This window comes from Anomaloglossus baeobatrachus, chromosome 6 (genome assembly GCF_048569485.1).
Source record: "Anomaloglossus baeobatrachus isolate aAnoBae1 chromosome 6, aAnoBae1.hap1, whole genome shotgun sequence".
NCBI lineage: Eukaryota > Metazoa > Chordata > Amphibia > Anura > Aromobatidae > Anomaloglossus > Anomaloglossus baeobatrachus.
In genome coordinates, this window is record NC_134358.1 from 564,922,591 (window position 1) to 564,942,849 (window position 20,259).

Sequence of the window (20,259 nt, forward strand, 5' to 3'; positions counted from 1 at the left end):
CTGTGAAGTGAAATATTATCTAAAGCAAACGTCAGCTCTTCATCATAATTTTAATCCAAACAGGTTCAATGTTTTGTGCCGATTAATTTCCTAATATAAAGAACTGAACACATTGTAGCTTCCTGCAGCCACCACTAGAGGGAGCAGCCGATAACTCAAGGTATAAACCGTATCCTCCTCAGCTCCCTCTAGTGGTGGCTGCAGGATATTAGTACCTTATAAACCTGTGTTTGTGTCTATGTCTTCTAAATCTCCGAGGGGAAGATGCTGGCCACAGCCCGCCTCCACGGACGAAGGAAGGGGTGGGAGGAAACTGACCATAGCCCGCCTCCGAGGGAAGAGGAAACTTTGGCCACAGCCCGCCTCCATGGGGGGAAAAATTCTGGCCACAGCCCACCTTCGCAGTGGGGGCGGGTGGGAAACTCTGGCCACAGCCCGCCTCCACGGGGGGAAACTCTGGCCACAGCCCGCCTCCACGGGGGAGAAAACTCTGGCCACAGCCCGCCTCCACAGGGGGAAACTCTGGCCACAGCCCGCCTCCACGGGGGGAGGAAACTCTGGCAACAGCCCGCCTCCACGGGGGAGGAAACTCTGGCCACAGCCCGCCTACACGGGGGGAAACTCTGGCCACAGCCCGCCTACACGGGGGGAGAAAACTCTGGCCACAGCCCGCCTCCACAGGGGGAGAAAACTCTGGCCACAGCCCGCCTCCACGGGGGGAGAAAACTCTGGCCACAGCCCGCCTCCAAGGGGGGAAACTCTGGCCACAGCCCGCCTCCACGGGGGGAGAAAACTCTGGCCACAGCCCGCCTCCACGGGGGGAGAAAACTCTGGCCACAGCCCGCCTCCACGGGGGAAAACTCTGGCCACAGCCCGCCTCCACGGGGGAAAACTCTGGCCACAGCCCGCCTCCACGGGGGAAAACTCTGGCCACAGCCCGCCTCCACGGGGGAAAACTCTGGCCACAGCCCGCCTCCACGGGGGAAAACTCTGGCCACAGCCCGCCTCCGCGGGTGGAAACAGTGGAAAGATTGCAAACGTGACTTGATGTTGCCAGCCCCTGGTCTATGTGGTGCGGGGAGGCGCAGAACTTACTTGGTTCTGATGCAGTATTCAAGCGGTGGAATCAGGTCATTGTCTTTATCTTCAATGTAGGTCCCAGATGTGTCTGCAAAGAACAGAAGATTATAGGATTAGCACCTCGGCGTTACATGGGGCTGCTGGAATGAGAAGGGTCCGCTATAGTCTACCAATGCCCAAAACTAAGGACTACAAGAGCAAATCTCCTAAATGCAGCACCGCGGTGTTTACATATTTCACATTTCAGCCGTCAGACAGTCAGGGACGCAGGATTAATGGCAGCTGTAGTATCAGAGCGGCGCGAGAGCCAGAGGATGAAGCAAATACTGAGGATCACGATATTAATCTTGGCAGCTTCACTCCATTTCTTCACTACTCCCTCATCATAGCAAGGGGCAACCACACACCGCAAGAGGGGAGACGGAGCGATGGTCTGCAGGGGTCACCGGTCAGCGACTAACATACCGAAACCAGGCTGCACAGGGGCAGAAGAGGACAACCCAATGCATAGACTTGTACATAGGGGCAGTATTATAGTAGTTATATTCTTGTACATAGGGGCAGTATTATAGTAGTTATATTCTTGTACATAGGGGCAGTATTATAGTAGTTATATTCTTGTACATAGGGGCAGTATTATAGTAGTTATATTCTTGTACATAGGGGCAGTATTATAGTAGTTATATTCCTGTACATAGGAGCAGTATTATAGTAGTTATATTCTTGAACATAGGGGCAGTATTATAGTAGTTATATTCTTGTACATAGGAGCAGTATTATAGTAGTTATATTCTTGAACATAGGGGCAGTATTATCGTAGTTATATTCTTGTACATAGGAGCAGTATTATAGTAGTTATATTCCTGTACATAGGAGCAGTATTATAGTAGTTATATTCTTGAACATAGGGGCAGTATTATAGTAGTTATATTCTTGTACATAGGAGCAGTATTATAGTAGTTATATTCTTGAACATAGGGGCAGTATTATCGTAGTTATATTCTTGTACATAGGAGCAGTATTATAGTAGTTATATTCCTGTACATAGGAGCAGTATTATAGTAGTTATATTCTTGAACATAGGGGCAGTATTATAGTAGTTATATTCTTGTACATAGGAGCAGTATTATAGTAGTTATATTCTTGAACATAGGGGCAGTATTATCGTAGTTATATTCTTGTACATAGGAGCAGTATTATCGTAGTTATATTCTTGTACATAGGAGCAGTATTATAGTAGTTATATTCTTGGACATAGGGGGCAGTATTATAGTAGTTATATTCCTGTACATAGGGGGCAGTATTATAGTAGTTATATTCTTGTACATAGGAGCAGTATTATAGTAGTTATATTCTTGTACATAGGGGGCAGTATTATAGTAGTTATATTCTTGTACATAGGGGGCAGTATTATAGCAGTTATATTCTTGTACATAGGGGGCAGTATTATAGTAGTTATATTCTTGTACATAAGAGCAGTATTATAGTAGTTATATTCTTGTACATAAGAGCAGTATTATAGTAGTTATATTCTTGTATATAGGGAGCAGTATTATAGTAGTTCTATTCTTGTGCATAGGGGCAGTATTATAGTAGATATATTCTTGTACATAGGGGCAGTATTATAGTAGATATATTCTTGTACATAGGGGCAGTATTATAGTAGTTATATTCTTGTACATAGGGGCAGTATTATAGTAGATATATTCTTGTACATAGGAGCAGTATTATAGTAGTTATATTCTTGTACATAGGAGCAGTATTATAGTAGTTATATTCTTGTACATAGGGGCAGTATTATAGTAGTTATATTCTTGTACATAGGGGCAGTATTATAGTAGTTATATTCTTGTACATAGGGGCAGTATTATAGTAGTTATATTCTTGTACATAGGGGCAGTATTATAGTAGTTATATTCTTGTACATAGGAGCAGTATTATAGTAGTTATATTCTTGTACATAGGGGCAGTATTATAGTAGTTATATTCTCGTACATAGGGGCAGTATTATAGTAGTTATATTCTTGTACATAGGGGCAGTATTATAGTAGTTATATTCTTGTACATAGGAGGCAGTATTATAGTAGTTATATTCTTGTACATAGGAGCAGTATTATAGTAGTTATATTCTTGCATATAGAAGCAGTATTATAGTAGTTATATTCTTGTACATAGGAGCAGTATTATAGTGGTTATATTCTTGTACATAGGGGCAGTATTATAGTAGTTATATTCTTGTACATAGGGGCAGTATTATAGCAGTTATATTCTTAAACATAGGGGGCAGTATTATAGCAGTTATATCCTTATACATAGGAGCAGTATTATAGTAGTTATATTCTTGTACATAGGGGCAGTATTATAGTAGTTATATTCTTGTACATAGGGGCAGTATTATAGTAGTTATATTCTTGTACATAGGAGCAGTATTATAGTGGTTATATTCTTGTACATAGGGGGCAGTATTATAGTAGTTATATTCTTGTACATAGAGGCAGTATTATAGTAGTTATATTCTTGTACATAGGAGCAGTATTATAGTAGTTATATTCTTGTGCATAGGGGCAGTATTATAGTAGTTATATTCTTGTACATAGGGAGCAGTATTATAGTAGTTATATTCTTGTACATAGGAGGCAGTATTATAGTAGTTATATTCTTGTACATAGGGGCAGTATTATAGTAGTTATATTCTTGTACATAGGGGCAGTATTATAGTAGTTATATTCTTGCACATAGAAGCAGTATTATAGTAGTTATATTCTTGTACATAGGAGCAGTATTATAGTGGTTATATTCTTGTACATAGGGGCAGTATTATAGTAGTTATATTCTTGTACATAGGGGCAGTATTATAGCAGTTATATTCTTAAACATAGGGGGCAGTATTATAGCAGTTATATCCTTATACATAGGAGCAGTATTATAGTAGTTATATTCTTGTACATAGGGGCAGTATTATAGTAGTTATATTCTTGTACATAGGGGCAGTATTATAGTAGTTATATTCTTGTACATAGGAGCAGTATTATAGTGGTTATATTCTTGTACATAGGGGGCAGTATTATAGTAGTTATATTCTTGTACATAGAGGCAGTATTATAGTAGTTATATTCTTGTACATAGGAGCAGTATTATAGTAGTTATATTCTTGTGCATAGGGGCAGTATTATAGTAGTTATATTCTTGTACATAGGGAGCAGTATTATAGTAGTTATATTCTTGTACATAGGGAGCAGTATTATAGTAGTTATATTCTTGTGCATAGGGGCAGTATTATAGTAGATATATTCTTGTACATAGGGGCAGTATTATAGTAGTTATATTCTTGTGCATAGGGGCAGTATTATAGTAGTTATATTCTTGTACATAGGGAGCAGTATTATAGTAGTTATATTCTTGTGCATAGGGGCAGTATTATAGTAGTTATATTCTTGTATATAGGGGCAGTATTATAGTAGATATATTCTTGTATATAGGGGCAGTATTATAGTAGATATATTCTTGTACATAGGGGCAGTATTATAGTAGTTATATTCTTGTGCATAGGGGCAGTATTATAGTAGTTATATTCTTGTGCATAGGGGCAGTATTATAGTAGTTATATTCTTGTACATAGGAGCAGTATTATAGTAGTTATATTCTTGTATATAGGGGCAGTATTATAGTAGATATATTCTTGTACATAGGGGCAGTATTATAGTAGTTATATTCTTGTGCATAGGGGCAGTATTATAGTAGTTATATTCTTGTGCATAGGGGCAGTATTATAGTAGTTATATTCTTGTACATAGGAGCAGTATTATAGTAGTTATATTCTTGTACATAGGGGCAGTATTATAGTAGTTATATTCTTGTACATAGGGGCAGTATTATAGTAGTTATATTCTTGTACATAGGGGCAGTATTATAGTAGTTATATTCTTGTACATAGGGGCAGTATTATAGTAGTTATATTCTTGTACATAGGGGCAGTATTATAGTAGTTATATTCTTGTACATAGGAGCAGTATTATAGTAGTTATATTCTTGTACATAGGGGCAGTATTATAGTAGTTATATTCTCGTACATAGGGGCAGTATTATAGTAGTTATATTCTTGTACATAGGGGCAGTATTATAGTAGTTATATTCTCGTACATAGGGGCAGTATTATAGTAGTTATATTCTTGTACATAGGGGCAGTATTATAGTAGTTATATTCTTGTACATAGGAGCAGTATTATAGTAGTTATATTCTTGTATATAGGGACAGTATTATAGTAGTTATATTCTCGTACATAGGGGCAGTATTATAGTAGTTATATTCTTGTATATAGGGGCAGTATTATAGTAGTTATATTCTCGTACATAGGGGCAGTATTATAGTAGTTATATTCTTGTACATAGGGGCAGTATTATAGTAATTATATTCTTGTACATAGGGGCAGTATTATTTACATTCTAGCAGTTGTTATTACTTCTTATTACAGCTATAGGATATTACGCACTCCTTATAACACTTCGTTACTTGTCTCTGCTCTTTTCTCTGGGGTTTTTTTTTGCTCTTTAATTGTCAATTAGGGAAAGAGACCAATAACAGAACCTGATTTAGCAATTCTTGTGACCATTAAAGCCCCGGGTTTCTCCTGAATCCTGCATTAGTGTGAACAGACTCTGAGTGACGGAGGCCTCCGGGGGGAGATGTAGAATTATCAAAATGAAAATCTTCCAATTAAATAAGAACATATAAATGTATTTAGCGCAGCCGATATCTGAGCAGTGGAGCCTCGGCTCCGGCCTGCGGGGGGTGTAGCCAGATAATGGCTGGGCCCAGGATCAACTATTTTATATGAGGCTTCAGCCTCCAGACTCCATCACTCAAAGTAGATTAACAACTTCTAATTACAGGAGAGTCCAGGCCCCTACACATTAGACCAATGCAGAACAAAACTGCGGATAGACGGATCTGGCCACAAGTCTGTTCTGCATGGGAATCCCCGAGAGGTGATCCGATTGGGAAAAGCCAGTGTCCAGTATAATATGGATAGAGGATAGTACAGCAGGGCCAGTGTTCAGTATAATATGGATATAGAATAGGACAGCAGGGCCGGTGTTCAGTATAATATGGATATAGAATAGGACAGCAGGGCCGGTGTTCAGTATAATATGGATAGAGGATAGTACAGCAGGGCCAGTGTTCAGTATAATATGGATAGAGGATAGTACAGCAGGGCCAGTGTTCAGTATAATATGGATAGAGGATAGTACAGCAGGGCCAGTGTTCAGTATAATATGGATAGAGGATAGTACAGCAGGGCCAGTGTCCAGTATAATATGGATAGAGAATAGTACAGCAGGGCCAGTGTTCAGTATAATATGGATAGAGGATAGTACAGCAGGGCCAGTGTTCAGTATAATATGGATAGAGAATAGTACAGCAGGGCCAGTGTTCAGTATAATATGGATAGAGGATAGTACAGCAGGGCCAGTGTTCAGTATAATATGGATAGAGGATAGTACAGCAGGGCCAGTGTCCAGTATAATATGGATAGAGGATAGTACAGCAGGGCCAGTGTCCAGTATAATATGGATAGAGGATAGTACCGCAGGGCCAGTGTTCAGTATAATATGGATAGAGAATAGTACAGCAGGGCCAGTGTTCAGTATAATATGGATAGAGGATAGTACAGCAGGGCCAGTGTTCAGTATAATATGGATAGAGGATAGTACAGCAGGGCCAGTGTTCAGTATAATATGGATAGAGAATAGTACAGCAGGGCCAGTGCTCAGTATAATATGGATAGAGGATAGTACAGCAGGGCCAGTGCTCAGTATAATATGGATAGAGGATAGTACAGCAGGGCCAGTGCTCAGTATAATATGGATAGAGGATAGTACAGCAGAGCTAGTGTTCAGTATAATATGGATAGAGGATAGTACAGCAGGGCCAGTGTTCAGTATAATATGGATAGAGGATAGTACAGCAGGGCCAGTGCTCAGTATAATATGGATAGAGGATAGTACAGCAGGGCCAGTGTCCAGTATAATATGGATAGAGGATAGTACAGCAGGGCCAGTGTTCAGTATAATATGGATATAGAATAGTACAGCAGGGCCAGTGTTCAGTATAATATGGATAGAGAATAGTACAGCAGGGCCAGTGCTCAGTATAATATGGATAGAGGATAGTACAGCAGGGCCAGTGCTCAGTATAATATGGATAGAGGATAGTACAGCAGAGCTAGTGTTCAGTATAATATGGATAGAGGATAGTACAGCAGGGCCAGTGTTCAGTATAATATGGATAGAGGATAGTACAGCAGGGCCAGTGCTCAGTATAATATGGATAGAGGATAGTACAGCAGAGCTAGTGTTCAGTATAATATGGATAGAGGATAGTACAGCAGGGCCAGTGTCCAGTATAATATGGATAGAGGATAGTACAGCAGGGCCAGTGCTCAGTATAATATGGATAGAGGATAGTACAGCAGGGCCAGTGTTCAGTATAATATGGATAGAGGATAGTACAGCAGGGCCAGTGTTCAGTATAATATGGATAGAGAATAGTACAGCAGGGCCAGTGTTCAGTATAATATGGATAGAGGATAGTACAGCAGGGCCAGTGCTCAGTATAATATGGATAGAGGATAGTACAGCGGAGCTAGTGTTCAGTATAATATGGATAGAGGATAGTACAGCAGGGCCAGTGTCCAGTATAATATGGATAGAGGATAGTACAGCAGGGCCAGTGCTCAGTATAATATGGATAGAGGATAGTACAGAAGGGCCAGTGTTCAGTATAATATGGATAGAGGATAGTACAGCAGGGCCAGTGTTCAGTATAATATGGATAGAGGATAGTACAGCAGGGCCGGTGCTCAGTATAATATGGATAGAGGATAGTACAGCAGGGCCAGTGTTCAGTATAATATGGATAGAGGATAGTACAGCAGGGCCAGTGTTCAGTATAATATGGATATAGAATAGTACAGCAGGGCCAGTGCTCAGTATAATATGGATAGAGGATAGTACAGCAGGGCCAGTGTTCAGTATAATATGGATAGAGGATAGTACAGCAGGGCCAGTGCTCAGTATAATATGGATAGAGAATAGTACAGCAGGGCCAGTGCTCAGTATAATATGGATAGAGGATAGTACAGCAGGGCTAGTGTTCAGTATAATATGGATAGAGGATAGTACAGCAGGGCCAGTGTTCAGTATAATATGGATATAGCATAGTACAGCAGGGCCAGTGTTCAGTATAATATGGATAGAGGATAGTACAGCAGGGCCAGTGTTCAGTATAATATGGATATAGCATAGTACAGCACGGCCAGTGTTCAGTATAATATGGACAGAGGATAGTACAGCAGGGCCAGTGTTCAGTATAATATGGATAGAGGATAGTACAGCAGGGCCAGTGTTCAGTATAATATGGATATAGCATAGTACAGCAGGGCCAGTGCTCAGTATAATATGGATAGAGGATAGTACAGCAGGGCCAGTGCTCAGTATAATATGGATAGAGAATAGTACAGCAGGGCCAGTGTTCAGTATAATATGGATAGAGGATAGTACAGCAGGGCCAGTGCTCAGTATAATATAGATAGAGGATAGTACAGCAGGGCCAGTGCTCAGTATAATATGGATAGAGGATAGTACAGCAGGGCCAGTGTTCAGTATAATATGGATATAGCATAGTACAGCAGGGCCAGTGTTCAGTATAATATGGATATAGCATAGTACAGCAGGGCCAGTGTTCAGTATAATATGGATATAGCATAGTACAGCAGGGCCAGTGTTCAGTATAATATGGATAGAGGATAGTACAGCAGGGCTAGTGTTCAGTATAAAATGGATAGAGAATAGTACAGCAGGGCCAGTGTTCAGTATAATATGGATATAGCATAGTACAGCAGGGCCAGTGTTCAGTATAATATGGATAGAGGATAGTACAGCAGGGCTAGTGTTCAGTATAATATGGATAGAGGATAGTACAGCAGGGCCAGTGTTCAGTATAATATGGATATAGAATAGTACAGCAGGGCCAGTGCTCAGTATAATATGGATAGAGGATAGTACAGCAGGGCCAGTGTTCAGTATAATATGGATAGAGGATAGTACAGCAGGGCCAGTGCTCAGTATAATATGGATAGAGAATAGTACAGCAGGGCCAGTGCTCAGTATAATATGGATAGAGGATAGTACAGCAGGGCTAGTGTTCAGTATAATATGGATAGAGAATAGTACAGCAGGGCCAGTGTTCAGTATAATATGGATAGAGAATAGTACAGCAGGGCCAGTGTTCAGTATAATATGGATATAGAATAGTACAGCAGGGCCAGTGCTCAGTATAATATGGATAGAGGATAGTACAGCAGGGCCAGTGTTCAGTATAATATGGATAGAGGATAGTACAGCAGGGCCAGTGCTCAGTATAATATGGATAGAGAATAGTACAGCAGGGCCAGTGCTCAGTATAATATGGATAGAGGATAGTACAGCAGGGCTAGTGTTCAGTATAATATGGATAGAGGATAGTACAGCAGGGCCAGTGTTCAGTATAATATGGATATAGCATAGTACAGCAGGGCCAGTGTTCAGTATAATATGGATAGAGGATAGTACAGCAGGGCCAGTGTTCAGTATAATATGGATATAGCATAGTACAGCAGGGCCAGTGTTCAGTATAATATGGACAGAGGATAGTACAGCAGGGCCAGTGTTCAGTATAATATGGATAGAGGATAGTACAGCAGGGCCAGTGTTCAGTATAATATGGATATAGCATAGTACAGCAGGGCCAGTGCTCAGTATAATATGGATAGAGGATAGTACAGCAGGGCCAGTGCTCAGTATAATATGGATAGAGAATAGTACAGCAGGGCCAGTGCTCAGTATAATATGGATAGAGAATAGTACAGCAGGGCCAGTGTTCAGTATAATATGGATAGAGGATAGTACAGCAGGGCCAGTGCTCAGTATAATATGGATAGAGGATAGTACAGCAGGGCCAGTGCTCAGTATAATATGGATAGAGGATAGTACAGCAGGGCCAGTGTTCAGTATAATATGGATATAGCATAGTACAGCAGGGCCAGTGTTCAGTATAATATGGATATAGCATAGTACAGCAGGGCCAGTGTTCAGTATAATATGGATATAGCATAGTACAGCAGGGCCAGTGTTCAGTATAATATGGATAGAGGATAGTACAGCAGGGCTAGTGTTCAGTATAATATGGATAGAGAATAGTACAGCAGGGCCAGTGTTCAGTATAATATGGATATAGCATAGTACAGCAGGGCCAGTGTTCAGTATAATATGGATAGAGAATAGTACAGCAGGGCCAGTGTTCAGTATAATATGGATATAGAATAGTACAGCAGGGCCAGTGCTCAGTATAATATGGATAGAGGATAGTACAGCAGGGCCAGTGTTCAGTATAATATGGATAGAGGATAGTACAGCAGGGCCAGTGTTCAGTATAATATGGATAGAGGATAGTACAGCAGGGCCAGTGTTCAGTATAATATGGATATAGAATAGTACAGCAGGGCCAGTGTTCAGTATAACATGGACAAAACAGAGTTTATTGTCTTTCCTCCTCCTCACTCACCTCCTCCAACAAGCCTTTCCATCAAACTTGATGGTTGCTCACTCACCCCAGTCTCACAAGCTCGTTGCCTTGGAGTAACCCTCGACTCTGCTCTATCCTTCAAGCCACACATCCAAGCCCTCTTCAACTCATGCCGATTACAACTCAAAAATATCTCCCGGATCCGTGCTTTCCTTAACCAAGAATCTTCAAAAACATTAGTGCATGCCCTCATCATCTCCCGCCTCGACTACTGCAACCTCCTGCTCTCTGGCCTCCCTTCCAACACTCTTGCACCCCTCCAATCTATCCTAAACTCTGCGGCCCGCTTAATCCACCTCTCCCCTCGCTACTTCCCAGCCTCGCCACTCTGCCAATCCCTTCACTGGCTTCCCATCGCCCAACGACTCCAGTTCAAAACATTAACCATGACATACAAAGCCATGCACAACCTGTCTCCTCCCTACATCTGTGACCTAGTCTCCCAGTACCTACCTGCACGCAACCTTAGATCCTCACAAGATCTCCTTCTCTGCTCCTCTCTTATCTCCTCTTCCCACAATCGTGTACAAGATTTCTCCCGTGCATCCCCCATACTCTGGAACGCTCTACCTCAGCACATCAGACTCTCCACTACCGTGGAAAGCTTCAAGAGGAACCTCAAGACCCACCTCTTCCAACAAGCCTACAACCTACAATAGCCCTCAGCCCAGTAGACCACTGCGCAACCAGCTCTGTCCTCACCTATTGTACCATCACCCATTCCCTGTAGACTGTGAGCCCTCGCGGGCAGGGTCCTCTCTCCTCCTATACCAGTCTTTCTTGTACTGTTAATGATTGTTGTACGTATACCCTCTTTCACTTGTAAAGTGCCATGGAATAAATGGCGCTATAATAATAAATAATAATAATAATAATAATAATAATATAGAATAGTACAGCAGGGCCAGTGTTCAGTATAATATGGATAGAGGATAGTACAGCAGGGCCAGTGTTCAGTATAATATGGATAGAGGATAGTACAGCAGGGCCAGTGTTCAGTATAATATGGATAGAGGATAGTACAGCAGGGCCAGTGTTCAGTATAATATGGATATAGAATAGTACAGCAGGGCCAGTGTTCAGTATAATATGGATAGAGGATAGTACAGCGGGGCCAGTGCTCAGTATAATATGGATAGAGGATAGTACAGCAGGGCCAGTGTTCAGTATAATATGGATAGAGAATAGTACAGCAGGGCCAGTGTTCAGTATAATATGGATAGAGAATAGTACAGCAGGGCCAGTGTTCAGTATAATATGGATATAGAATAGTACAGCAGGGCCAGTGTTCAGTATAATATGGATAGAGGATAGTACAGCAGGGCCAGTGTTCAGTATAATATGGATAGAGGATAGTACAGCAGGGCCAGTGTTCAGTATAATATGGATAGAGGATAGTACAGCAGGGCCAGTGCTCAGTATAATATGGATAGAGGATAGTACAGCAGGGCCAGTGTTCAGTATAATATGGATAGAGGATAGTACAGCAGGGCCAGTGCTCAGTATAATATGGATAGAGAATAGTACAGCAGGGCCAGTGCTCAGTATAATATGGATAGAGGATAGTACAGCAGGGCTAGTGTTCAGTATAATATGGATAGAGGATAGTACAGCAGGGCCAGTGTTCAGTATAATATGGATATAGCATAGTACAGCAGGGCCAGTGTTCAGTATAATATGGATAGAGGATAGTACAGCAGGGCCAGTGTTCAGTATAATATGGATATAGCATAGTACAGCAGGGCCAGTGTTCAGTATAATATGGACAGAGGATAGTACAGCAGGGCCAGTGTTCAGTATAATATGGATAGAGGATAGTACAGCAGGGCCAGTGTTCAGTATAATATGGATATAGCATAGTACAGCAGGGCCAGTGCTCAGTATAATATGGATAGAGGATAGTACAGCAGGGCCAGTGCTCAGTATAATATGGATAGAGAATAGTACAGCAGGGCCAGTGCTCAGTATAATATGGATAGAGAATAGTACAGCAGGGCCAGTGTTCAGTATAATATGGATAGAGGATAGTACAGCAGGGCCAGTGCTCAGTATAATATGGATAGAGGATAGTACAGCAGGGCCAGTGCTCAGTATAATATGGATAGAGGATAGTACAGCAGGGCCAGTGTTCAGTATAATATGGATATAGCATAGTACAGCAGGGCCAGTGTTCAGTATAATATGGATATAGCATAGTACAGCAGGGCCAGTGTTCAGTATAATATGGATATAGCATAGTACAGCAGGGCCAGTGTTCAGTATAATATGGATAGAGGATAGTACAGCAGGGCTAGTGTTCAGTATAATATGGATAGAGAATAGTACAGCAGGGCCAGTGTTCAGTATAATATGGATATAGCATAGTACAGCAGGGCCAGTGTTCAGTATAATATGGATAGAGAATAGTACAGCAGGGCCAGTGTTCAGTATAATATGGATATAGAATAGTACAGCAGGGCCAGTGCTCAGTATAATATGGATAGAGGATAGTACAGCAGGGCCAGTGTTCAGTATAATATGGATAGAGGATAGTACAGCAGGGCCAGTGTTCAGTATAATATGGATAGAGGATAGTACAGCAGGGCCAGTGTTCAGTATAATATGGATATAGAATAGTACAGCAGGGCCAGTGTTCAGTATAACATGGACAAAACAGAGTTTATTGTCTTTCCTCCTCCTCACTCACCTCCTCCAACAAGCCTTTCCATCAAACTTGATGGTTGCTCACTCACCCCAGTCTCACAAGCTCGTTGCCTTGGAGTAACCCTCGACTCTGCTCTATCCTTCAAGCCACACATCCAAGCCCTCTTCAACTCATGCCGATTACAACTCAAAAATATCTCCCGGATCCGTGCTTTCCTTAACCAAGAATCTTCAAAAACATTAGTGCATGCCCTCATCATCTCCCGCCTCGACTACTGCAACCTCCTGCTCTCTGGCCTCCCTTCCAACACTCTTGCACCCCTCCAATCTATCCTAAACTCTGCAGCCCGCTTAATCCACCTCTCCCCTCGCTACTCCCCAGCCTCGCCACTCTGCCAATCCCTTCACTGGCTTCCCATCGCCCAACGACTCCAGTTCAAAACATTAACCATGACATACAAAGCCATGCACAACCTGTCTCCTCCCTACATCTGTGACCTAGTCTCCCAGTACCTACCTGCACGCAACCTTAGATCCTCACAAGATCTCCTTCTCTGCTCCTCTCTTATTTCCTCTTCCCACAATCGTGTACAAGATTTCTCCCGTGCATCCCCCATACTCTGGAACGCTCTACCTCAGCACATCAGACTCTCCACTACCGTGGAAAGCTTCAAGAGGAACCTCAAGACCCACCTCTTCCAACAAGCCTACAACCTACAATAGCCCTCAGCCCAGTAGACCACTGCGCAACCAGCTCTGTCCTCACCTATTGTACCATCACCCATTCCCTGTAGACTGTGAGCCCTCGCGGGCAGGGTCCTCTCTCCTCCTATACCAGTCTTTCTTGTACTGTTAATGATTGTTGTACGTATACCCTCTTTCACTTGTAAAGTGCCATGGAATAAATGGCGCTATAATAATAAATAATAATAATAATAATAATAATAATATAGAATAGTACAGCAGGGCCAGTGTTCAGTATAATATGGATAGAGGATAGTACAGCAGGGCCAGTGTTCAGTATAATATGGATAGAGGATAGTACAGCAGGGCCAGTGTTCAGTATAATATGGATAGAGGATAGTACAGCAGGGCCAGTGTTCAGTATAATATGGATATAGAATAGTACAGCAGGGCCAGTGTTCAGTATAATATGGATAGAGGATAGTACAGCGGGGCCAGTGCTCAGTATAATATGGATAGAGGATAGTACAGCAGGGCCAGTGTTCAGTATAATATGGATAGAGAATAGTACAGCAGGGCCAGTGTTCAGTATAATATGGATAGAGAATAGTACAGCAGGGCCAGTGTTCAGTATAATATGGATATAGAATAGTACAGCAGGGCCAGTGTTCAGTATAATATGGATAGAGGATAGTACAGCAGGGCCAGTGTTCAGTATAATATGGATAGAGGATAGTACAGCAGGGCCAGTGTTCAGTATAATATGGATAGAGGATAGTACAGCAGGGCCAGTGTTCAGTATAATATGGATAGAGGATAGTACAGCAGGGCTAGTGTTCAGTATAATATGGATAGAGGATAGTACAGCAGGGCCAGTGTGCAGTATAATATGGATAGAGGATAGTACAGCAGGGCCAGTGCTCAGTATAATATGGATAGAGGATAGTACAGCAGGGCCAGTGTTCAGTATAATATGGATAGAGAATAGTACAGCAGGGCCAGTGTTCAGTATAATATGGATAGAGAATAGTACAGCAGGGCCAGTGTTCAGTATAATATGGATAGAGGATAGTACAGCAGGGCTAGTGTTCAGTATAATATGGATAGAGAATAGTACAGCAGGGCCAGTGTTCAGTATAATATGGATAGAGAATAGTACAGCAGGGCCAGTGTTCAGTATAATATGGATAGAGAATAGTACAGCAGGGCCAGTGTTCAGTATAATATGGATATAGAATAGTACAGCAGGGCCAGTGCTCAGTATAATATGGATAGAGAATAGTACAGCAGGGCCAGTGCTCAGAATAATATGGATAGAGGATAGTACAGCAGGGCCAGTGTTCAGTATAATATGGATAGAGAATAGTACAGCAGGGCCAGTGTTCAGTATAATATGGATAGAGGATAGTACAGCAGGGCCAGTGTTCAGTATAATATGGATAGAGGATAGTACAGCAGGGCCAGTGTTCAGTATAATATGGATAGAGGATAGTACAGCAGGGCTAGTGTTCAGTATAATATGGATAGAGGATAGTACAGCAGGGCCAGTGTTCAGTATAATATGGATATAGAATAGTACAGCAGGGCCAGTGTTCAGTATAATATGGATAGAGAATAGTACAGCAGGGCCAGTGTTCAGTATAATATGGATAGAGGATAGTACAGCAGGGCTAGTGTTCAGTATAATATGGATAGAGAATAGTACAGCAGGGCCAGTGTTCAGTATAATATGGATAGAGAATAGTACAGCAGGGCCAGTGTTCAGTATAATATGGATAGAGAATAGTACAGCAGGGCCAGTGTTCAGTATAATATGGATAGAGGATAGTACAGCAGGGCCAGTGTTCAGTATAATATGGACAGAGGATAGTACAGCAGGGCCAGTGTTCAGTATAATATGGATAGAGGATAGTACAGCAGGGCCAGTGTTCAGTATAATATGGATAGAGGATAGTACAGCAGGGCCAGTGTTCAGTATAATATGGACAGAGGATAATACAGCAGGGCCAGTGTTCAGTATATTATGGATATAGAATAGTACAGCAGGGCTAGTGTTCAGTATAATATGGATAGAGGATAGTACAGCAGGGCCAGTGTTCAGTATAATATGGATATAGAATAGTACAGCAGGGCCAGTGTTCAGTATAATATGGACAGAGGATAGTACAGCAGGGCCAGTGTTCAGTATAATATGGACAGAGGATAGTACAGCAGGGCCAGTGTTCAGTATAATATGGATAGAGGATAGTACAGCAGGGCCAGTGTTCAGTATAATATGGACAGAGGATAGTACAGCAGGGCCAGTGCTCAGTATAATATGGATAGAGGATAGTACAGCAGGGCCAGTGCTCAGTATAATATGGATATAGAATAGTACAGCAGGGCCAGTGTTCAGTATAATATGGATAGAGCATAGTACAGCAGGGCCAGTGTTCAGTATAATATGGATAGAGGATAGTACAGCAGGGCTAGTGTTCAGTATAATATGGATAGAGCATAGTACAGCAGGGCCAGTGCTCAGTATAATATGGATAGAGGATTGTAAAGCAGGGCCAGTGCTCAGTATAATATGGATATAGAATAGTACAGCAGGGCCAGTGTTCAGTATAATATAGATAGAGGATAGTACAGCAGGGCCAGTGTTCAGTATAATATGGATAGAGGATAGTACAGCAGGGCTAGTGTTCAGTATAATATGGATATAGAATAGTACAGCAGGGCCAGTGTTCAGTATAATATGGATAGAGGATAGTACAGCAGGGCCAGTGTTCAGTATAATATGGATATAGAATAGTACAGCAGGGCCAGTGTTCAGTATAATATGGATAGAGGATAGTACCGCAGGGCCAGTGCTCAGTATAATATGGATAGAGGATAGTACAGCAGGGCCAGTGTTCAGTATAATATGGATAGAGGATAGTACAGCAGGGCCAGTGTTCAGTATAATATGGATAGAGGATAGTACAGCAGGGCTAGTGTTCAGTATAATATGGATAGAGGATAGTACAGCAGGGCCAGTGTTCAGTATAATATGGATAGAGGATAGTACCGCAGGGCCAGTGCTCAGTATAATATGGATAGAGGATAGTACAGCAGGGCCAGTGTTCAGTATAATATGGATAGAGGATAGTACAGCAGGGCCAGTGTTCAGTATAATATGGATAGAGGATAGTACAGCAGGGCCAGTGTTCAGTATAATATGGATATAGAATAGTACAGCAGGGCCAGTGTTCAGTATAATATGGATAGAGGATAGTACAGCAGGGCCAGTGTTCAGTATAATATGGATAGAGGATAGTACAGCAGGGCCAGTGTTCAGTATAATATGGATATAGAATAGTACAGCAGGGCCAGTGCTCAGTATAATATGGATAGAGGATAGTACAGCAGGGCCAGCGTTCAGTATAATATGGATAGAGGATAGTACAGCAGGGCCAGTGTTCAGTATAATATGGATAGAGGATAGTACAGCAGGGCCAGTGTTCAGTATAATATGGATATAGAATAGTACAGCAGGGCCAGTGTTCAGTATAATATGGATAGAGGATAGTACCGCAGGGCCAGTGTTCAGTATAATATGGATATAGAATAGTACAGCAGGGCCAGTGTTCAGTATAATATGGATAGAGGATAGTACAGCGGGGCCAGTGCTCAGTATAATATGGATAGAGGATAGTACAGCAGGGCCAGTGTTCAGTATAATATGGATAGAGAATAGTACAGCAGGGCTAGTGTTCAGTATAATATGGATAGAGGATAGTACAGCAGGGCCAGTGTGCAGTATAATATGGATAGAGGATAGTACAGCAGGGCCAGTGCTCAGTATAATATGGATAGAGGATAGTACAGCAGGGCCAGTGTTCAGTATAATATGGATAGAGAATAGTACAGCAGGGCCAGTGTTCAGTATAATATGGATAGAGAATAGTACAGCAGGGCCAGTGTTCAGTATAATATGGATAGAGGATAGTACAGCAGGGCTAGTGTTCAGTATAATATGGATAGAGAATAGTACAGCAGGGCCAGTGTTCAGTATAATATGGATAGAGAATAGTACAGCAGGGCCAGTGTTCAGTATAATATGGATAGAGAATAGTACAGCAGGGCCAGTGTTCAGTATAATATGGATATAGAATAGTACAGAAGGCCAGTGCTCAGTATAATATGGATAGAGAATAGTACAGCAGGGCCAGTGTTCAGTATAATATGGATAGAGGATAGTACAGCAGGGCCAGTGTTCAGTATAATATGGATAGAGGATAGTACAGCAGGGCCAGTGTTCAGTATAATATGGATAGAGGATAGTACAGCAGGGCTAGTGTTCAGTATAATATGGATAGAGGATAGTACAGCAGGGCCAGTGTTCAGTATAATATGGATATAGAATAGTACAGCAGGGCCAGTGTTCAGTATAATATGGATAGAGAATAGTACAGCAGGGCCAGTGTTCAGTATAATATGGATAGAGGATAGTACAGCAGGGCTAGTGTTCAGTATAATATGGATAGAGAATAGTACAGCAGGGCCAGTGTTCAGTATAATATGGATAGAGAATAGTACAGCAGGGCCAGTGTTCAGTATAATATGGATAGAGAATAGTACAGCAGGGCCAGTGTTCAGTATAATATGGACAGAGGATAGTACAGCAGGGCCAGTGTTCAGTATAATATGGATAGAGGATAGTACAGCAGGGCCAGTGTTCAGTATAATATGGACAGAGGATAGTACAGCAGGGCCAGTGCTCAGTATAATATGGATAGAGGATAGTACAGCAGGGCCAGTGTTCAGTATAATATGGATAGAGGATAGTACAGCAGGGCCAGTGTTCAGTATAATATGGATAGAGGATAGTACAGCAGGGCCAGTGTTCAGTATAATATGGATAGAGGATAGTACAGCAGGGCCAGTGTGCAGTATAATATGGATAGAGGATAGTACAGCAGGGCCAGTGCTCAGTATAATATGGATAGAGGATAGTACAGCAGGGCCAGTGTTCAGTATAATATGGATAGAGAATAGTACAGCAGGGCCAGTGTTCAGTATAATATGGATAGAGAATAGTACAGCAGGGCCAGTGTTCAGTATAATATGGATAGAGGATAGTACAGCAGGGCTAGTGTTCAGTATAATATGGATAGAGAATAGTACAGCAGGGCCAGTGTTCAGTATAATATGGATAGAGAATAGTACAGCAGGGCCAGTGTTCAGTATAATATGGATAGAGAATAGTACAGCAGGGCCAGTGTTCAGTATAATATGGATATAGAATAGTACAGCAGGGCCAGTGCTCAGTATAATATGGATAGAGAATAGTACAGCAGGGCCAGTGCTCAGAATAATATGGATAGAGGATAGTACAGCAGGGCCAGTGTTCAGTATAATATGGATAGAGAATAGTACAGCAGGGCCAGTGTTCAGTATAATATGGATAGAGGATAGTACAGCAGGGCCAGTGTTCAGTATAATATGGATAGAGGATAGTACAGCAGGGCCAGTGTTCAGTATAATATGGATAGAGGATAGTACAGCAGGGCTAGTGTTCAGTATAATATGGATAGAGGATAGTACAGCAGGGCCAGTGTTCAGTATAATATGGATATAGAATAGTACAGCAGGGCCAGTGTTCAGTATAATATGGATAGAGAATAGTACAGCAGGGCCAGTGTTCAGTATAATATGGATAGAGGATAGTACAGCAGGGCTAGTGTTCAGTATAATATGGATAGAGAATAGTACAGCAGGGCCAGTGTTCAGTATAATATGGATAGAGAATAGTACAGCAGGGCCAGTGTTCAGTATAATATGGATAGAGAATAGTACAGCAGGGCCAGTGTTCAGTATAATATGGATAGAGGATAGTACAGCAGGGCCAGTGTTCAGTATAATATGGACAGAGGATAGTACAGCAGGGCCAGTGTTCAGTATAATATGGATAGAGGATAGTACAGCAGGGCCAGTGTTCAGTATAATATGGACAGAGGATAATACAGCAGGGCCAGTGTTCAGTATATTATGGATATAGAATAGTACAGCAGGGCTAGTGTTCAGTATAATATGGATAGAGGATAGTACAGCAGGGCCAGTGTTCAGTATAATATGGATATAGAATAGTACAGCAGGGCCAGTGTTCAGTATAATATGGACAGAGGATAGTACAGCAGGGCCAGTGTTCAGTATAATATGGATAGAGGATAGTACAGCAGGGCCAGTGTTCAGTATAATATGGACAG

At 41.8% G+C, this 20,259-nt stretch overlaps 1 protein-coding gene across 1 annotated transcript in view; it reads right to left on the reverse strand.

The window, feature by feature from the left end:
• MINDY4 (MINDY lysine 48 deubiquitinase 4) overlaps positions 1 to 20,259 on the reverse strand; it is a 189,413-nt gene that overhangs the window by 6,353 nt on the left and 162,801 nt on the right. Inside the window, exon 17 of the mRNA XM_075315756.1 lies at positions 1,096 to 1,168. Coding sequence (XP_075171871.1) covers positions 1,096 to 1,168 — 73 coding nt within the window. The remainder of the gene's footprint in view (positions 1 to 1,095; positions 1,169 to 20,259) is intronic.